Source organism: Chelonia mydas, chromosome 8 (genome assembly GCF_015237465.2).
Source record: "Chelonia mydas isolate rCheMyd1 chromosome 8, rCheMyd1.pri.v2, whole genome shotgun sequence".
Lineage (NCBI taxonomy): Eukaryota > Metazoa > Chordata > Testudines > Cheloniidae > Chelonia > Chelonia mydas.
The window spans coordinates 54,661,235-54,677,495 of record NC_057854.1 but is presented as its reverse complement, the minus strand read 5'-3'; the positions used below and the strand labels follow the sequence as shown (position 1 = coordinate 54,677,495).

Here is a 16,261-nt window from a genome sequence, read left to right as displayed (position 1 = left end):
TTTAGAGGATCTGCCCCCAAAATTCTAACTGATCCCAGAAGTGGAAGTGCTGAAATACCATGAGGGAGGCAGTTCTCACAGTGAGCGCTCATTGGAATTCTCAGACTTTAAGGCCAGAAGGGACCATCATGATCATCTAGTCTGACCTCCTGCACATTGCAGGCCACAGACCCTCACCCACCCAATTCTTTAATAGGCCCATGACTTCTGGCAGAATTACTGAAGTCCTCAAACCTTGATTTAAAGACAGCAATTCATATTCTTTGGGTTACCCATCAGCAGGAACAGGCCAACGGGAACAAACTACTTGTATGAATGTTTAATTGTTCTAACTGTGGTTTTTTCTTTTGTCTGTTTTGACAGCAATATGACTATGACAGCAGTACTATACGGAAGAAAATATTTCAGGAAGCATTGGTACAGATCACATTGCCCACAATGCAGAAGACACTGGCTTCAGCTTGCAAACCAGTAGGTAACTTTATGGCTCCATGCTGGAAAAAAAAGAAAGGGAAGGTGGAATTAACACACTGGCTATATCCTAAGCCACCTAATGCAAATTAGCTACAGGTGGTCATGTAAAGTGGCTGGTCACAGGGCCAAAATGATCCTGAGGGTGGTCAGTTTGGGGCATCAGTGATGGCGAAAGGATAAAGGATGTGGATCTCATTTGGGGTGGGGAGAGAATTCAAATAAATAAGTTCCCTTCTAAAATCTTTTGGCAGCCTTATGCAAATCTTGATCACATCTCTTCTATGCAGTGGTGGTAAATGGCAATTATTCCAGCCCTAGGGCTGCAATAACTCTCATGCTGCTCCAGCAGTTTATGGAGAGATAGGAAGGGACCAGGGTCTTTGTGGTGTTGTTTTTTTTTATTTTTGTTTTTTGGCAGGGAGACATTGCTAACTTGTTGGAGGTTTAATGGTGGGGCAGTTTCTGGGGGAGATGCTCCCCCAGAAAATCTGATTACAAGGTCAGGGCAGATGTTAGACACCATCAAATCGATCTTCTTTCTCTGGCTGACAGCTAAGGTTCTAAGTTCTGAGTCTGTAGTTCCAGCTTCAGGTTCTACAACACCTCTGGGAGACCACTGAGTTGAAAGTCTGTTCCTTGCAGTAGGACAGTGGAGGAGCTGTGTGCATGCTCCCTTTTCCCTCCATTGACTACCTGTAACATCACAGCTGGTTGCTTTGACAAAGAATATGGTTTCACAAAAAACAACATTTAGAGGAAAACACAGTGCAGCTGTGTGAGGGAGCAACTTTGTTGCAGTTGGGTGTGCTCAGCGGGTATGAATTTGGCCCTCTAACTTCAGGTGGGAATCAGCAGGAACCAACAAGATCATAATCAACACAGCTCTTGTTTATAAGTAAGTGCCTGAATGATAAAGTCTAGGGAAGAAAGTGCGATATACAGGCAGAGATATTTTTAAAGAGGTTGTAGTTTACAGTGAGTTACAGTAGTTTCTGGGATACTAACGGCGGAGGGGAGACAGGTGGCACATGAATCCATGTAGCTACCAATACCACTGGCTATGTCAAGCACCATCACCTCATTCGCTCTACTGCAGTTAGAGTCACAACAGAATACAGCTCTGCGTCACACAACAGATGCCTTGTGAGCCCCATTCCACAGAACTGTGCCAATTCCACTGCTTATAGGTCCCTACTGAACTGGTTATATACTTTATTGACTACATTACTAAAAATACAGAAGACAACACAAGGCTATGAAAGCCTACCCTGTCCTGTACTCTGGCAATCACCAGATGTCTGTGTGGCATATGCCTACTTGATCCTAATAGGTAATCTCTGTTTAATACTGGAGCTGTCACAGCTGGTGGGGGCCCTGGAGCTCTGAGCTGCCGTGGGCATTGGGTGCCCCCGCAGCTGCCAGCAGCCGTGGGGGACCCCAGAGTTCCGAGCTGCCATAGGTTCCCAGCTATTTCTGATGCCAGGGGACCCCAAAACTCCCAGCCACTGCGGCGGCAGGTGCTGTACCCTCTCCCTTTCTGTAGCAGGGCTGCGGCTCAGCCCCATTTTGTCACAGTTATTTTTAGTAAAAGTCAGGGACAGGTCACAGGCCTCTGAATTTTTTTTGTTTGTTTGCCCGTGACCTGTCCATAACTTTTACTAAAAATAACCGTGAAAAAATCTGAATCTTAGTAATGACTCAGTTGCTACCTAGCTGGGCTGTATATGAACCACTGAGCTAAGGGTGCTATGCCCCAGTAACAAATGCTGGGGTATCCTAGCACCCTGATGAGGATGAATTTGCCTCAGAGGACAGGCATAAACTCAGTCACTTCCTCACCTGCTGCATTATTTAGAATATAAGAATTATTTATTTAGATAGCTTAAGCTGATGCAATATAAAAAGTACTGGTAAATGTGAAAAATACTGAACATATGCAGCTCGTTTAGACCTGGAGAGCTGTCGTCATGACAAGATCTCTTACATGGGAGCTGGCAGGGTTCTTTTCTGGGCTGATTGAACCCTTGGACCCCAGACAGACACATTTTTATACTTTTATTCCTTCTTTGTGTCTCTGCACAGGAGTTGCAGAAATATGAACAGTACATCTTTGCTGATTACACCAGAGTGATACAAGTAGAGAATGTCTATGAAGAGATTTTATTTCAGACATTGCTTGATGAAACCCTAAAAGGTAGGCATGCTTCTGAGATGATAGTAATAATGTTTAGAATGTGGGTCTGTGAGGTCTTATTTCAGAGCTAGTGATAGATCAGAGCTGCCTTATTCAGATCCAGGTCCCAATCTTCTCAGAGGTTGGAAGTGTTAAGAGTCTAAGAGTTTTGATTCACCCCACTAAAGAGATGGGGCAAGCCATGAAGTTTGGATTCAGATCTGAACTTCCCCAAAACTTGGGATATTCAGATCCATAGTGTGGTTCAAGCCTCTTTCTAACGGAAATCGTGTCACCTCCAGTATACCTTGGTTCCACTGGTCCAAGAAGCAAAGCCACTCTCAAAGCCCTGAACTTTCAAATAATTGATTACATCTAATGACATTCAGACTGAATTTCTCAGAAGGAAATATGTTGCCAAAATATAATTGCCAATAGGTCACCAATACTAAGAAGAGCAGTCTCCAAAGATCTATCTGTGTGGGCACTGGAGAATGAAAAAGTTCTCTATAATCAATATGTATAGGTGATGATAGGGAAGTTGCTGTATTCCACAAGTTCTAAATGGTTTTCTGGTTGGACTTCTGGCCCAAAATTTAGGTTTTGCAATTTTAAAAAATGAATAGAAATGTTTATGATATTCAATTAAAATACTTCTTTAGTTCTAGATTTAAACCTCCTCCTATAGTGTTGTGAACCCAAACACAGTAGCAGTCTGTTAGTGCATGAGAAATGGGAAGTGTAACTTATTATTAACGTTCCATTGTCCAAGCTGAGTGAAATGAAAAAAAGCACAGATAATTAAAATTAAGTCTTGCTAATAATCCATGATATTAGAAACATAGTAAAGGAGTATTTTTATTTTGAGTGTTCTTAAAATGTCAGTTTGTTCAGATCCGTTTGATGTTTTTGTCTACTTAGTAATAAAAGAAGCTGCCATTCTGAAGAAACACAACCTTTTTGAGGACAACGTAAACTTGCCTTATGAAAGTGTGTCCAGTTTAACTGACTTGAAGACCCCTTCAGGATCAGCACAAGCCAGTCCTGATAAGAAACCGTCCACCACTTCAACAGAAACATCAGATACTGAAACTCAAAGTAATGAACTGCTTGTGGTGTCAGAAAAAATGACCCAGGAGAAGTGGTATGATGCTAGAAAGCCATCAGACAATGAAGAAGCAGTTTATGTCAATGTGTCTAGCAGTCAGGCAATTAATAGTGAAAAGGTGATCATTACAAACATCACTGACAAACTGGAATCTCATCCTTTTACTCCTAAGGAAGAAAAGGATGTGGAGGAAATGATAACTTCCCAGAATGAAAATGCGGTGGAGACAGAGTTTGGAGGGAACACTCAAAAAGAAAATAAGGTACAAGAAGAGGAGGGATGTCTTACAGTCCCTAATACTCTGAATGAGATCAGAAGCTTGCTGATGGTGACAGTTGAATTACCAGCAGTTGCTCCATCTGAGAACAAAAAGGAAGGGGTAAATGAATGTGAAATTTTGAAGTGGCAAGAACATGGGGAAGAGAGTGATGAAAACAGCAAAACTAATGCAGAAACCGGTCAAACAGACCAGATAGTGAATAAAGAATTAGAACAGTCTGAGCTCAAGGTGGAGCAGCCACCTCCATCCAGTTTGGGTACAGGTGATACGAATTTAATGATCATTTCAGAGGCAGGCAACCATGTGACTCAAGCAGAATGTTTGGAGGTCTCTGAAAAACTGGATGTGTCTCAAGAGTCAAAGGCAGAAATGGAGATCAACCAAAGTGTCTGGTATTCTGGTCTGGAAAGCTGCAAAGGTCTTCATGACAAATCGCAACCAGAGGCACACACCAAAAGCATAGTTGGAGACAGAAGATCTGACCTGGAGGAAGCAGGTGAAGGTCACATTCATGCTGTCCCAATGGAAACAGAGGCTGAGAGCTTTCCTGGGTGTTCTGCTGAAAGTCCTGATGCAACACAAGTACCCATTTTGAGTATTGAAAACTTAAGAATAGAAACAACTGATGATTTGGAGGTTTCACTAGTGCTAGAGGAAGATGAGCTTAGCACGGCAGAGGTTACAGTGGATATTAAATCTGAAAGCTTTACTGTTACTGCAAGTGATGAGTGTCAGCCAGCAGGTGCACCTTCTTTAAGTGCTGAAATCACAAGCTCAGTAGGAAGTGAAACTGTCACACAAGAAAACACTGAGGAGAGTTGTGCAGAGCAACACTCTGAAGAGTAAAAAGTGTTCTTCACAAATATACAGCCTAATCCTGCAGCCATTACTCACTCCAGCAGTCCTCTTATGAATATTCCTGACTTCATGAGCAAAGGCTGCAGGAATGGGCCTAATTGCAGTGTTGTCAACTCTTGCAGTTTTATCACAAGTTTTCCAGTACTTGGAGGGTTTTGTTACAGGCCCAGTTGCTGGAATCAGGTTATTACCTGAGAATCTCAGCTTTCATTTAAAAAAAAAAATAGTAGTAAATTTCTGGCCTTATTGTGGAAAAAAGCTTGAAAGCATGACACCCCCCCCCCCCCAAATGCTTGAACACATCAAGGCAAATAAAAAGAACCAAAAAAAAAAAATTATTTTTTTTTTAAAAATCTCACAAATTTTAAGACGACCTTATGTTTTTTTTGGGGGGGGGCCTGACTCATGTTTTTTGAATGATTGGGATTGGCAATATTACAACAGGTCTTAGCTGAAGTTAGTCAATCAAAATGTTATTAAATAAATTCATTTAGGATATGCATTCAGTGTGTTAGAAGGAAAACATTTAAATCTCTCAAGTAGTTAAACAGAAAACAAATAGGTTGTTCAGCAGCCAAATTGCATGTAAACTTTGAAGTTTGCAAGCTGACTGATTACTTAAGTATTTTAAAGTTTTGACAGAGATTAAGACAATAAAATGTTCTGATTTTTTTTTTCTATATTTAAAACTGGGAAAACACTGGGAGCAGGTTTCTCAATCCCACTCTGCACTTCTGGGTTACACAGCCTTTCAGAGCACTTTAGAGCTATTTTCTTCTCTTTTTTTGGATCTAATGAGAATATTTACAATAAAACCAGCTATCACCATTATGCAGCACCTACCTTCTGCACTCCCCCAGTATACAGTACAGTCACCCACAATCCAAAGTTCTGTACTGCAGTCCTGCCACATGCATAAGGCTGTGTCACCAAATCTCAAAAGCATAGGAAATCAGAATGAAGTATGAAATGTCCCATATACCATAATCATACCATTTACTCTCCAATTTCTTGATGCAATGGAAGGGAAAGTAGCTAAGGAATAGCCAGTTGTGCTTAGGTTTTGGCAGACAAACTGGTCATATTTTCAAAAGCAGCTTAAAAAAATCGGCAATGCTTTTTCATGTCCAAGATTAATACCAAATTGTGGTCCACATATAAGCTGCATTGATGTGTAATTTGCATACACAGATTGGAGTTTTTGGCCACAGAAAATCTTAGAAGTGAAAAATGGAGTTTTAGTAAGTTGAGCATTAAAATTGTATCTGCAATTTTAGAGGTGGGTTTGAGATATCTTAAAAGTTTGGCCCAGGGAGTAAGTACAATTTAATGTGAGTAAGAGTTGCAGGATTGGACCCATAAAGAATAATACTGGAAAGTAATGTCCTTTTCAAGAGATTATAAAGATCTGACAGCATAACCTCAGTCTTGCTGGCGTTTAACTGTAGGAAATTTTGTAAGGTCCATAGCATGAGACAGTCAAACTGTTATACAGTACTCACAGGGAAGTGACACTATCTGAACAGACAAACATCTGTTTGGAAATGCCATGATATTGGTTTACTTGATCAACTGGAAGGTTTCTGTTGTGAAATAAATGCTACTACAAGGTGTATTCATACATCATAATTATAGGAATAAAGTCAAATACAAGATTTTTTTTGTGGGACTGGTCATGAATATTTATTTGATGGAGAAATGTTCATACTAAAGCTCACACAAACAATTGCCAACTAACTGTCTTATGGATCATTCCTGATTTTTTTAAATTGGTACTGAACATTAAGGAGTGATTTCAACTGTGTTTGGCAATTAACCAGTGCATGTCTCTTGTAACCATTTCTTTGGTGGAAGGACATATTTCCAGTATGGAATTCTGTGTGATAGAAGAATAGCAGGATAGTAACAATTATCTCCTACATACAGGACCTCATTTTACAACTAAAGCTATTTAGAAATGAAAGTCTTTTGATGTACTTTCTATATGTACAGAACAAAAGAGAATTTAACATAAATGTTCTCCTCCAAAGTAATATTTAATCATTCACATTACAGGTTTAGATTTGGGGCAGTACTTCTCTGTACATATTTGGTAATTCAGTGTTGACTACAAATGTTTAGTGTGGTTGGGTTTTTTTTGTAAGAGTAGGGAAGAACTGAGACTCCTCTCGTATATTATCTTTTGTTCTACAGTTTTGAATTCAAGTTATTCATATCAGTAGTTTGTTCTGTGTTTTTATTTACATTTTTTCTTGGTTTCCTATGTACTAAGAGTAAGGATAAACAGTTGCATACCCCACCTCAACATAGTCTTGGGACATTAAATGTATTTGCTTAATTCTGAATGGAGCAGCACAAAGCAGACTATGGTATCAAGGATCTGTCCCCCGGTACTTCCATCATTGGAAGGTTGCTTTGGACCTTTGATCAATAGTTTATTGATGAATCATAATATTTTTTTCAATTTTCTTAGCATTTCCAGCAACATTATCCCGATTGAATTTTCTCAAAGTACGGATAATAAGACTAATTCCTTTACCTCTTTAAGTTGGGGGGTGTAAGAATTAATTGGTTAAGAGTTCTAAAGTGCATTGAAGAGGAAAAGAGCTATATATGTATTAAGTGTTGTTGTTGTTATATTTCACTTGGCTACCAGCTTGAGTAGACAAAACAAGAAACACATTATAACTTGCTTGTAACTTTGTAAAGTGCTTAAACTAAATAAAATATGGTCATCCCTTTCATTGCTGGATGTCAGAGGTGGGTTTTTTAAGTGAATTTGATACTTGTGAGACATACCAGATGCAGTTTACTTCAGCTCTCATTCATGCTGGTCCATATTTTTATCAGAGGGATCACTGGAGAACAATCTCAGATTATTGCCAGCTGTAGATCTGAACTGTGATGCTCCTGGGTGGTGATATGTGATGCTGTCTCTAGAAGAGGTATTGTCTGTTAACTGTTAGGCTTAAAAAATAGTTTCTTAAAGTGCTGAAATTCTGAATTCACTTCCACTTGTCATAAACCCAGGCTGTGAGTCCATGTACATGAACTCTGGACACTGGTGGGCATAAGAGAGACAAATGTCCATTGTAGCACTGTGGCTTTACTGTTTAAATTACAGCAGAAAAGCTGGGACCAATATCAGTGCTGGGAGACAGCCTTTCTTCTCCAGGCTGTTTACACCCATTCAAATGGTTATTTTTAAATCCACTGTTAAATGCAAAAAGCTAATGTCCCATAGAAAAATATTTTTGTTTACAATTTTTTTTAAATTAAAACATTTTAGTTAGAAGCAATTGAGCCTATAAGTCATATTTTCAATTCCTTCCCCTATTTTTTGCTATTCGGGACATTTGAAGTATCAGGAGCTTTTCATTTAAAGTCACAAATCAGGTGACATTATAAGTACTTCCATAGTTTTGTGTTTGTACAATGCCTAATACAATAGGGTCCTGATCTATGACAAGAGCTTCCAGGTGCTACAGTAATACAAATAATAGACAAGCCAGGATGTCACCAATGTGGAGGGAGTGGGAATTTGGGTAGGGAATAAGCAGCACTGGTACTCCTGATGCCATCACACAGACTCCCACATGAACTTGTAAAGTGGAAACCAACTAGTGTGACGAAATGAGGACACCCATAAGAAAAGAGGAGGGAGGGCAGAAGAGTCAATAGAGCAAAATGGAAGCAGCAGTAAATCATAGAATATGAGGGTTGGAAGAGACGTTGGGAGGTCACCTAGTCCAACCCCCTGCTCAAAGCAGTGACCAAGCCCCAGTTTTTGCCCCAGATCCCTAAATGGCCCCCTCAAGGATTGAACTCACAAACCTGGGTTTAGCAGGCCAATGCTCAAACCACTGAGCTATTCCTCCTCCCAGTGACAGAAAGGAATGGAAGAGACTGGTTTCTGTCCTGTGCTCCAACATTTGTACAGGAAGGATGTAAAAAGAAACAAAACCAGAAGAGTTCCTAAAGAAGATAATCTTCCACTCATGCATGTCACTACAATACAGCCATACAGAATGTGCAACATAGTCAGAATTTATTTAAATGGAGTATGTTTAAATGTTTTATGGAGCACTTCCTTTTCGCATTCTAAGCAAGTGTAATAATTGCACACATTGCCTTCCTAGGGATTCTAATTTTTATTTTAAAGATGTGATTTCTGCACTATTTCAAGATGAACTGACCAGATGTTCACTTGTGCTATCACCTTTCTCTGTCTCTCCTGGCTGGCAAATCCAACATCAGTTGAAATGTAAAGGAAAAACTAAACTCTTCTTTGACTTGATACTGTTCTTCAATGTAACTTTGTTAAAGCAGCCATACTTACCTCATGCCCCACAGATTTAATGTGTAATGCCACAAAAAACTCAACAGCTTGCCACCCATGGCCACCTCCTGTTCCCCTGGTATGGCAGAGTTGACCCTACCCACAGAGCAAAAAATTTATAGTAAATGTGTGTATATACAATGCTCGCCAAATGCCTGAGCAATGAAAGTAGCCCAAGTAAATCAGCTATACTTTCTTTCAGACTTTGCCCAATTGAGGGCTGTATTGTAATTTGCCAGGAACCATAAGGCTGCCAATTTTTGGTATTGTCCTCTGGGGCAGGTTCTCGGCATTATAGTATTGTGATGCTGTTCTGTTCATCACCTTCTTCCCCCCTCAAAAGAGATTTCTAGGTTTATTTTAATATAGCCTACAAGGTGAGAAATACCCTTGTCAAAATCAACTCTCAGTCAAAAGAAAAGAGGCAGCTATGGCACTCCAGCACTATAATGCATCTAATTGACGTAACATTACAATTATAATAGTGCTGTAGATTACTGTAGAACACTAGCTGGCTAGTGTTTGTTGGCTCCATTCCTCTACTGGATACAATCAGAAGTGCTTAATTTGGTGTCATGGGCCCTATACTGTTAACACCAAAAAGAGATTCCTCTTCAGCTAGTGGTTAATGTAGATTGCAACAGTTCTTAACACCAACCAAGATGGTGGAGGGAGCACTACTTCACCAAGCTGGAGAGATGGGAGATGTCTCTGTCTCTAGCTTCTCCTTACATCAACCCCTGCCCTTCGCTGCTGTGGCAGTGGCCTATGCTTTGATAGTGGGAGCATCTGGGTTTTATCTCTGTTGTCACAAAAGTCTGAATGGCTTAGGATGACCATATGTCCCTTATTTCAAAGGACCATCTCTTATTTCATTGATTTGTCGTATGAGTAAGGGAAGGCTTTGCAGAGCCGTACTTAAAGAATGTAACTGTTCGCTCAAAACAAGGTTTAATCTAGAAATCAACCTGAAGAAACCCAGTCCTTTTAACAAAAGGTTCTCCTTTTGTGTTTTAAGACTGCACTGAATTGCACATCTAAAATGAAAATCAAGGATGTGGTTTCTTATTTGAGACTCTGCCTGTTAAACATATTAGATATTCAGACATTTTTCCACCCAGGCCTCTGGTTTTGCACTTTTAAAAACTATTTTTATATGCACTTGTAACACAAGTAAAGAAATGCTAGGAAGAATTTAGAAAATTTCTGGAAAGGTAAAGGTTTAGTGGCTAAGTAAACAGAAAATGCTTGCTATATATGGGTACCAGTAAGCTTTATTACAACGAAGGTACAGTGAAGAGGTAGAGCTTTGAAACATGGTGTTGGGGACACTGGGGCATGGCCACTAGGTAACTCGAGGGGATGGAAGACCACGAGTGTCGATGAAGCCCCCTCACACTAGGCCCAGGTGTCCTTGCCCCCCCACCCTTGCCTGGAGGCACTCGCAGCAGTTATGCGTACGAGGCCCAAGTATCCTTGGCCCCCCCGCCTGGAGGCACTCACAGCAGTTATGCTGAGAATCTGCAACAATATGTTCCATAGTCAGACTGCCTGAAACTAAGCAAGGCCAAACAAGGCAGATATGGAAGAACAATGCTGAATAAAGCAGCTTTATGTATGGTTTAACAAATGATACAGAGAACAAGGGAACTAGTTGGGAACTAGATTGGCTGGCTATATGGATACTTAGGGCAACCTGCTATTGGATAAGTATGCTGGGAAAAAGGATGTATAAAAGCCTGTGTAACTTCCTGCTCTGTGTGCAGGATTTGAGATTCTATTCTCCCTGTACCTTTTTGCAGCTGCAAATAAACTTTTCTGCTTCTCCACCCCGTTGTGATTACTGGGTGTAGCACACCGGGTAGCGAACCAACCCCAGCTGTTGTTTAGCCTCTCGGCACTGGGTGCCGGCAACAATGGTATCCAGCTCCTCTTCCTTCCAATTTCTTAAAACTGGTGGAATTTATATGTTCAGTCCTACCTCAAATGAAGCAGTGGACAGAATAGTTTCCTTGTGTAAACAGACTTGGATTGCAGAAACCTACTACATTTTTTTTAAGACCGCGCTTCAAATTAAGTTAATATCAATTGTACATGTAAAGAGTTTTATAAATTGATTTAAAATGTATCAAAACGAACAATAAGGTATCATTTTAAACATTAAATTGAAGTTTATGATTCCATTGTATACTTCAGGGCAGTAGAAATGTACACTTGAGAGAGAAATACATGACATGCTAAGGGAAAAAAGAAGTTTCCCTAAACCATCCCTTAAAATAAAGCATTGTCCTGTATTTTTCATGTGATTTTCCCTTATTTCCATTTATCAAAGATGGTCACCCTAGAATCTGAAGCACAGAGCAACGAAGTGATTTGCTCACGGTCATATTCAGTGCTAATGCTGGGCACAGTGTCCACACAGACTTCAAGCAAATATAGGACAACTGTATAAGACACTCTTCACTGTTTTATTCATGGCAAAATCATCTCCCAATAGGGCCAGTCTCAAGGTTAAAAAAGTCAGACCTCAAAAATAATATATTTATTTGTTTGGGGCAAGTGGGGTGGGGGGGAAGTCTTTATTTGCCTTTTAATTTCTGAGCCTTTGGAGCTACACGCAGATGCTGGTTTCAAGCGTGTGGTGGTGAATGCTGTAAACTTTTCTGTTTAAAATTAAAGCTCTGGTTCTCACATAACCACATGAGTCCAGCACCTGGGGCTTTTAGAAAAAAGCCAAATAGCATGAGACTACTGCCAAAATTGTGATAGTTGGGAAACCCCCTTCCCTTAGGCAGTAAGTGCTCCCGGTGTGGAGTGAATCCTGAGAAACAAGACATTTGCCCCACAGTGACTTGTTACAGGCCGCAGGATGAGTGGGGCTCTAGAGCCAGGAAGAAGAGGTCCCAGGCCACTGAATGGGTTAGTAGGACTGCAGCTACCCTCATTGTCTATAAGCAAGGTCCTTTACATAACGCCCTTTCAGGGCAACTCACAAACTACTGGTCCCAATACGCAATGCTCCCAGAGGAGCCAGGCGGCTCAGACCCATCTAGACTACAGCTCCCAGAAGGCAGTGCTCCCTCCAGAGTTCAGCGACCAGCTCGGGGTGGAGTGTTGCACGCTGGAACTTGCAGTCCCCGCACGCCATCTCCCGAGCCAGGGGCCGACTCCTTCTTTTGTCCACGTCTCACTCCACTAAAGTCTTTCACCGGAATCACGTGGCACAAACGGACCCCCGACCCCTTCGACTCCGATTGGTCCACAGCGGCGCCACGTGATGGGCTGAACCCGGAAGCCGCGGAAGGCGATTGTTTCCTTGGCTACGCCACAGGAAAGCGAAGGTCCGGTCCTTTCCGTTTTCACGTCGGCGGCGCTGAGAGTGGCAGCGGCAGCCGCCGCCGCCGCCAGGGAGAGGGGCGAGCGGCGAGCATGGGGCTGAGCCGGGCCTAGCGGGGCGGCGGGCAGCTACTGCCATGAGCGGAGCTGCCGGTGGTGAGGGGGGGAGCGGGGACCCCGCAGCCCGCTGGGGGAGATGGAAGCTGTTGGCCCTGGGCCTTCTCTCCGCTTCCTCGGTGCTGGCAGCCGCCCCGGGCGCCGGAGCCATGAGCAGGGAGGAAAAGCGCCAGCTCGGGTAAGCGGGGAGACGCGGCGGGGGCCTGAAGGAGGGTGGGTTGTGCGCAGCTGGCAAGCGCTTACCCGGACTGGCTCCAGTCGTCGCTGCCGCGTGGGGTGGGTGGAAGTGGCCACCGGCCCCTCTGGCATCCCTTCCCCGGGGGGCTGGCCACTGTGGCTGCCCTGTCGACAGCCCCCCCTCTGTCGGCTCCGTCGGCAGGGGCTCAGCCTCTGGCCCCGTGGAAGGGGTGCGGACCCCTGTGGCTGCTCCCCTCTGAGCGGGGGGAGCACTCCCCCATGGGGCCTGGCGATTCCCCCGGGTCCCACTGGGGTGTGGCTGAACCCCACTCCGCCCACGGATGGATCTCGGCCCTGTGGGGCTGATCCCCAGCACCGACAGCCGGCGGCCTGTGTGACGTTCCCAGTCTGCGTGAGAGTAGTGCCTAGCCCCTCAGAGATGTACTTTAATGACCTTGTACTCCCCTGAATTTTTGGTACGCCCCCCCCCCCCCCCCCCCCCCCGTCACATCTACCTCCCTATCGGGTCATCTTCTCCCTCTTGTGGTTGACACCCCCTAGTCTCTGTGTGGTCATGAAGATTTCAGTCAGGCATTGTATATGATTATGGGTACAAGTGGTCAAAGGTCAAAACCATACTCAGTAGGTGTTCGGCATTGTGGTCTAATTGTGACAGTGTTTCTGGAACAAATCAAGGTTTTAGCGTGATAAGAGATAGCATCTTTCATATTAATAAGAGTTGAGATCAGTCACTGTGAGCAATAAAGTAAATTGTTTAGGGAGCCCAATTTGCATGTGTGTATAAAGCTAATTATTTAAAAAAAACTATTCTTATATGTAAAGGATAAAGAGTACAACATCAGTGATGAGGTATGTATGCTAGTACGTAGAGTAGGATTTTTTAGAAGGCAGTTCTGCATTCTGATCATTATTGCCACACACTCACTGTGTCACCTTGACAATTTCATTACCTCCTTCATGCTTACTGTCATCCTCTGTAAAATGAAGATGGTAATATTTCACAGGGGTGTTGTGAGGCTTCATTAAGAAGTTTCATTATACGGTCATTTGGTCATTAGATAAAAAGCATTATTTAATTATAATATGTGCACTCATTGGCTCTTTCATTCAAAGATGTCGAAGCACTTTGAATACATCACAAAGACTTGAAAAATACCTTAGCTATGTGTTCCTCACATGGCTACCCAAGTGGTTTAGACTCCTTTCCTGGCCTGTTTACATTTTTAGGTGCTTTGCTTAACTTATGTTCTCTATGTGCCATCTGATATAGGTGTATTAGTGATCTAGGATCTACCAGTACAGGCAGAAATGTGGACTGCTTCAGGTATTTGTTCAGCTTTTGCAATGCTGCAGAGGTGGAAAGAAGCCACCTTACTTTCAGAGGTGCTTATTTACTGAGGGGTCTGGGTTGGAGCACCTATGCTAGTAGGAGGTAATATATATATTTATATGGTAAGAACGTACCTTCCACAGAGATCCCTTCGGATAATGGTCTGGGAATACAGTTCATTTCAAGGAGGAAAAAAAAGTTATAACCTTTTAATGTGCTGAATCATTATTGGACAATGTTTATAGGGTTAGACTCTGATCCTGCATCAGGATCTGCTTGGGTAGACCACATTGTCATATTGAAGTGGATGGGGCTCTCTGTGGGCCTAGGATTTCACCTGCAAAGCTAAATTGCAGAATTGAGGCCATCAAATAGTTATAATTGGTGAAATGACTGAAAAAGGCACCATTGGGGTTCATGTTTATTCTTTTCCCTGCTTTCATAATAAAATTTTTAGATGAGTTAACATTATTTTTTTAACTGCCAGGCCAGTAAACTCAGTTGGGTGTTTGAAAATCTAGCCGAGTTCTTCTTGCCTCTTACATCAGCCGCAACAGTAATAGATGTTTTGTGAACATTGTTGATGCCCAAGTCAGAATAGAATCCAACTTGCTCTGTATTAGGTTTTTCCTTACTATTAGTAATGCTATCTTTTGGTAGTAAAATAGTCTTTGCTAAGACAGGAAGCAGCTATCGAGAGAGTGAGTGCCATTGGATATAGTGACATTTCTGATCATGACCACTATTTAGACATCACAAATATATACATTCATAAATAATATTGAAACCATTTTTTCTTTACTTACCAAGATTGTAATTCAGGGAAAATATGGAACCTGGTAACTTATGATTCCACTAAATCGTAAAATAGCTTTGGGTGTTGATGATACCAGCTGTTGCAGAAGGAACACAGAACTATGTCCTGGGGTTTTTCTGAGTGAGGAGTGTGCCTCCTGGCTCGTTCTTAGATAGACAAGGTGGGTGCTTCTGTTGGTGAGAGAGTCAAGGGTTTCCAGCAACACAGCTCTTCTTCAGATCTGTGAAAGAAACTCAGGATATCACAGCTAAATGCAAGACCAAACAGATTGTTTATCATAAGTAGTTAGCACATATTCTAAGGGACCATTCAAGATGAAGTGGCCTGTTTACACCTCTGTAATCATAGGACAAAAAGGGGGGTTAGTGGCTTACAGATTGTTGTGATAAGCCGTAAATCCATTGTCTTTATTATGGCTTTGTCTATACTGGGGGTAAAAAGAAAAGGAGTACTTGTGGCACCTTAGAGACTAACCAATTTATTTGAGCATAAGCTTTCGTGAGCTACAGCTCACTTCATCGGATGCTAACACGGCTGTTACTCTGAAACCTATACTGGGGGTGTGTCTACACTGGCACTTAGTCAGCAAAACTTTTGTCATTGGGGATGTTAAAAAAAAAATCCCCCTGAACGTCAAAAGTTTTACCAAGAAAAAGCGCTGGTATGAACAGCGCTTTGTTGGCAAGAGAGCTCTCTTCTGCTGACAAACAGCGGCTACACTGCGTGCCTTTTAGCAGCACGGCTGTAGCGGCATAGCCATGTTGCTAAAAGCTGCATATTGTAGACATAGCCTAAGACCATGATTTTTAGTGTCTAGCAAAGTATCTAGTAGCCTATTTGGTCTTTTCAGTATAATAATTGTGATTTTAAAAAATGAAAATATACTGCACTGGAAAATTGGATTTTATGATTGGAAATTCTTTTCTCTTTGCAAGTGGAATGCTCCCAGAAACAAATAATTGCATAATAAATTTAGGGACATGAACAAGTTTCATTAAGAAGAAGCTCCAGTATTGGAATAGCAGTAGTGTTACAGGACTGGCCTGTTGGGGATCAGTTTGTACACCACCTGCTACTTTTGGGCTAGCTTTAGATGGTGTTTCATTCCCCTTTCTTTCATGAGGTCCAAACAGATCATAAATATCTTGCCACTGGTTGTTTTACTTCATCAGCTTTATTTGGGCAAAGTTCCAGAGATGAAGTGAATGTTATGTATTTTTATGGGCATCTG

General features: G+C 42.0%; 2 protein-coding genes across 6 annotated transcripts in view; both read left to right on the top strand.

Annotated features, from left to right (window-relative positions):
- Positions 1-7,637, top strand: part of NIBAN1 (niban apoptosis regulator 1) — a 119,791-nt gene extending 112,154 nt beyond the window's left edge. For both annotated transcript variants that reach the window (XM_037906777.2, XM_043521373.1), the window contains exons 12-14: positions 364-471; positions 2,557-2,668; positions 3,569-7,637. In XM_037906777.2, the coding sequence (XP_037762705.1) occupies positions 364-471; positions 2,557-2,668; positions 3,569-4,881 (1,533 nt within the window). In that variant the 3' untranslated portion in view covers positions 4,882-7,637. The remainder of the gene's footprint in view (positions 1-363; positions 472-2,556; positions 2,669-3,568) is intronic.
- A 752-nt stretch (positions 7,638-8,389) lies between these two features.
- Positions 8,390-16,261, top strand: part of EDEM3 (ER degradation enhancing alpha-mannosidase like protein 3) — a 49,188-nt gene continuing 41,316 nt past the window's right edge. For 2 of the 4 annotated variants that reach the window (XM_043521374.1, XM_043521375.1), the window contains exon 1: positions 8,390-12,573. In XM_043521374.1, coding sequence (XP_043377309.1) covers positions 12,248-12,573 — 326 coding nt within the window. In that variant the 5' untranslated portion in view covers positions 8,390-12,247. Of the gene's footprint in view, positions 12,864-16,261 lie in introns of all 4 variants that reach the window. The other 2 variants (XM_007061126.4, XM_043521376.1) reach the window with 2 other exon arrangements.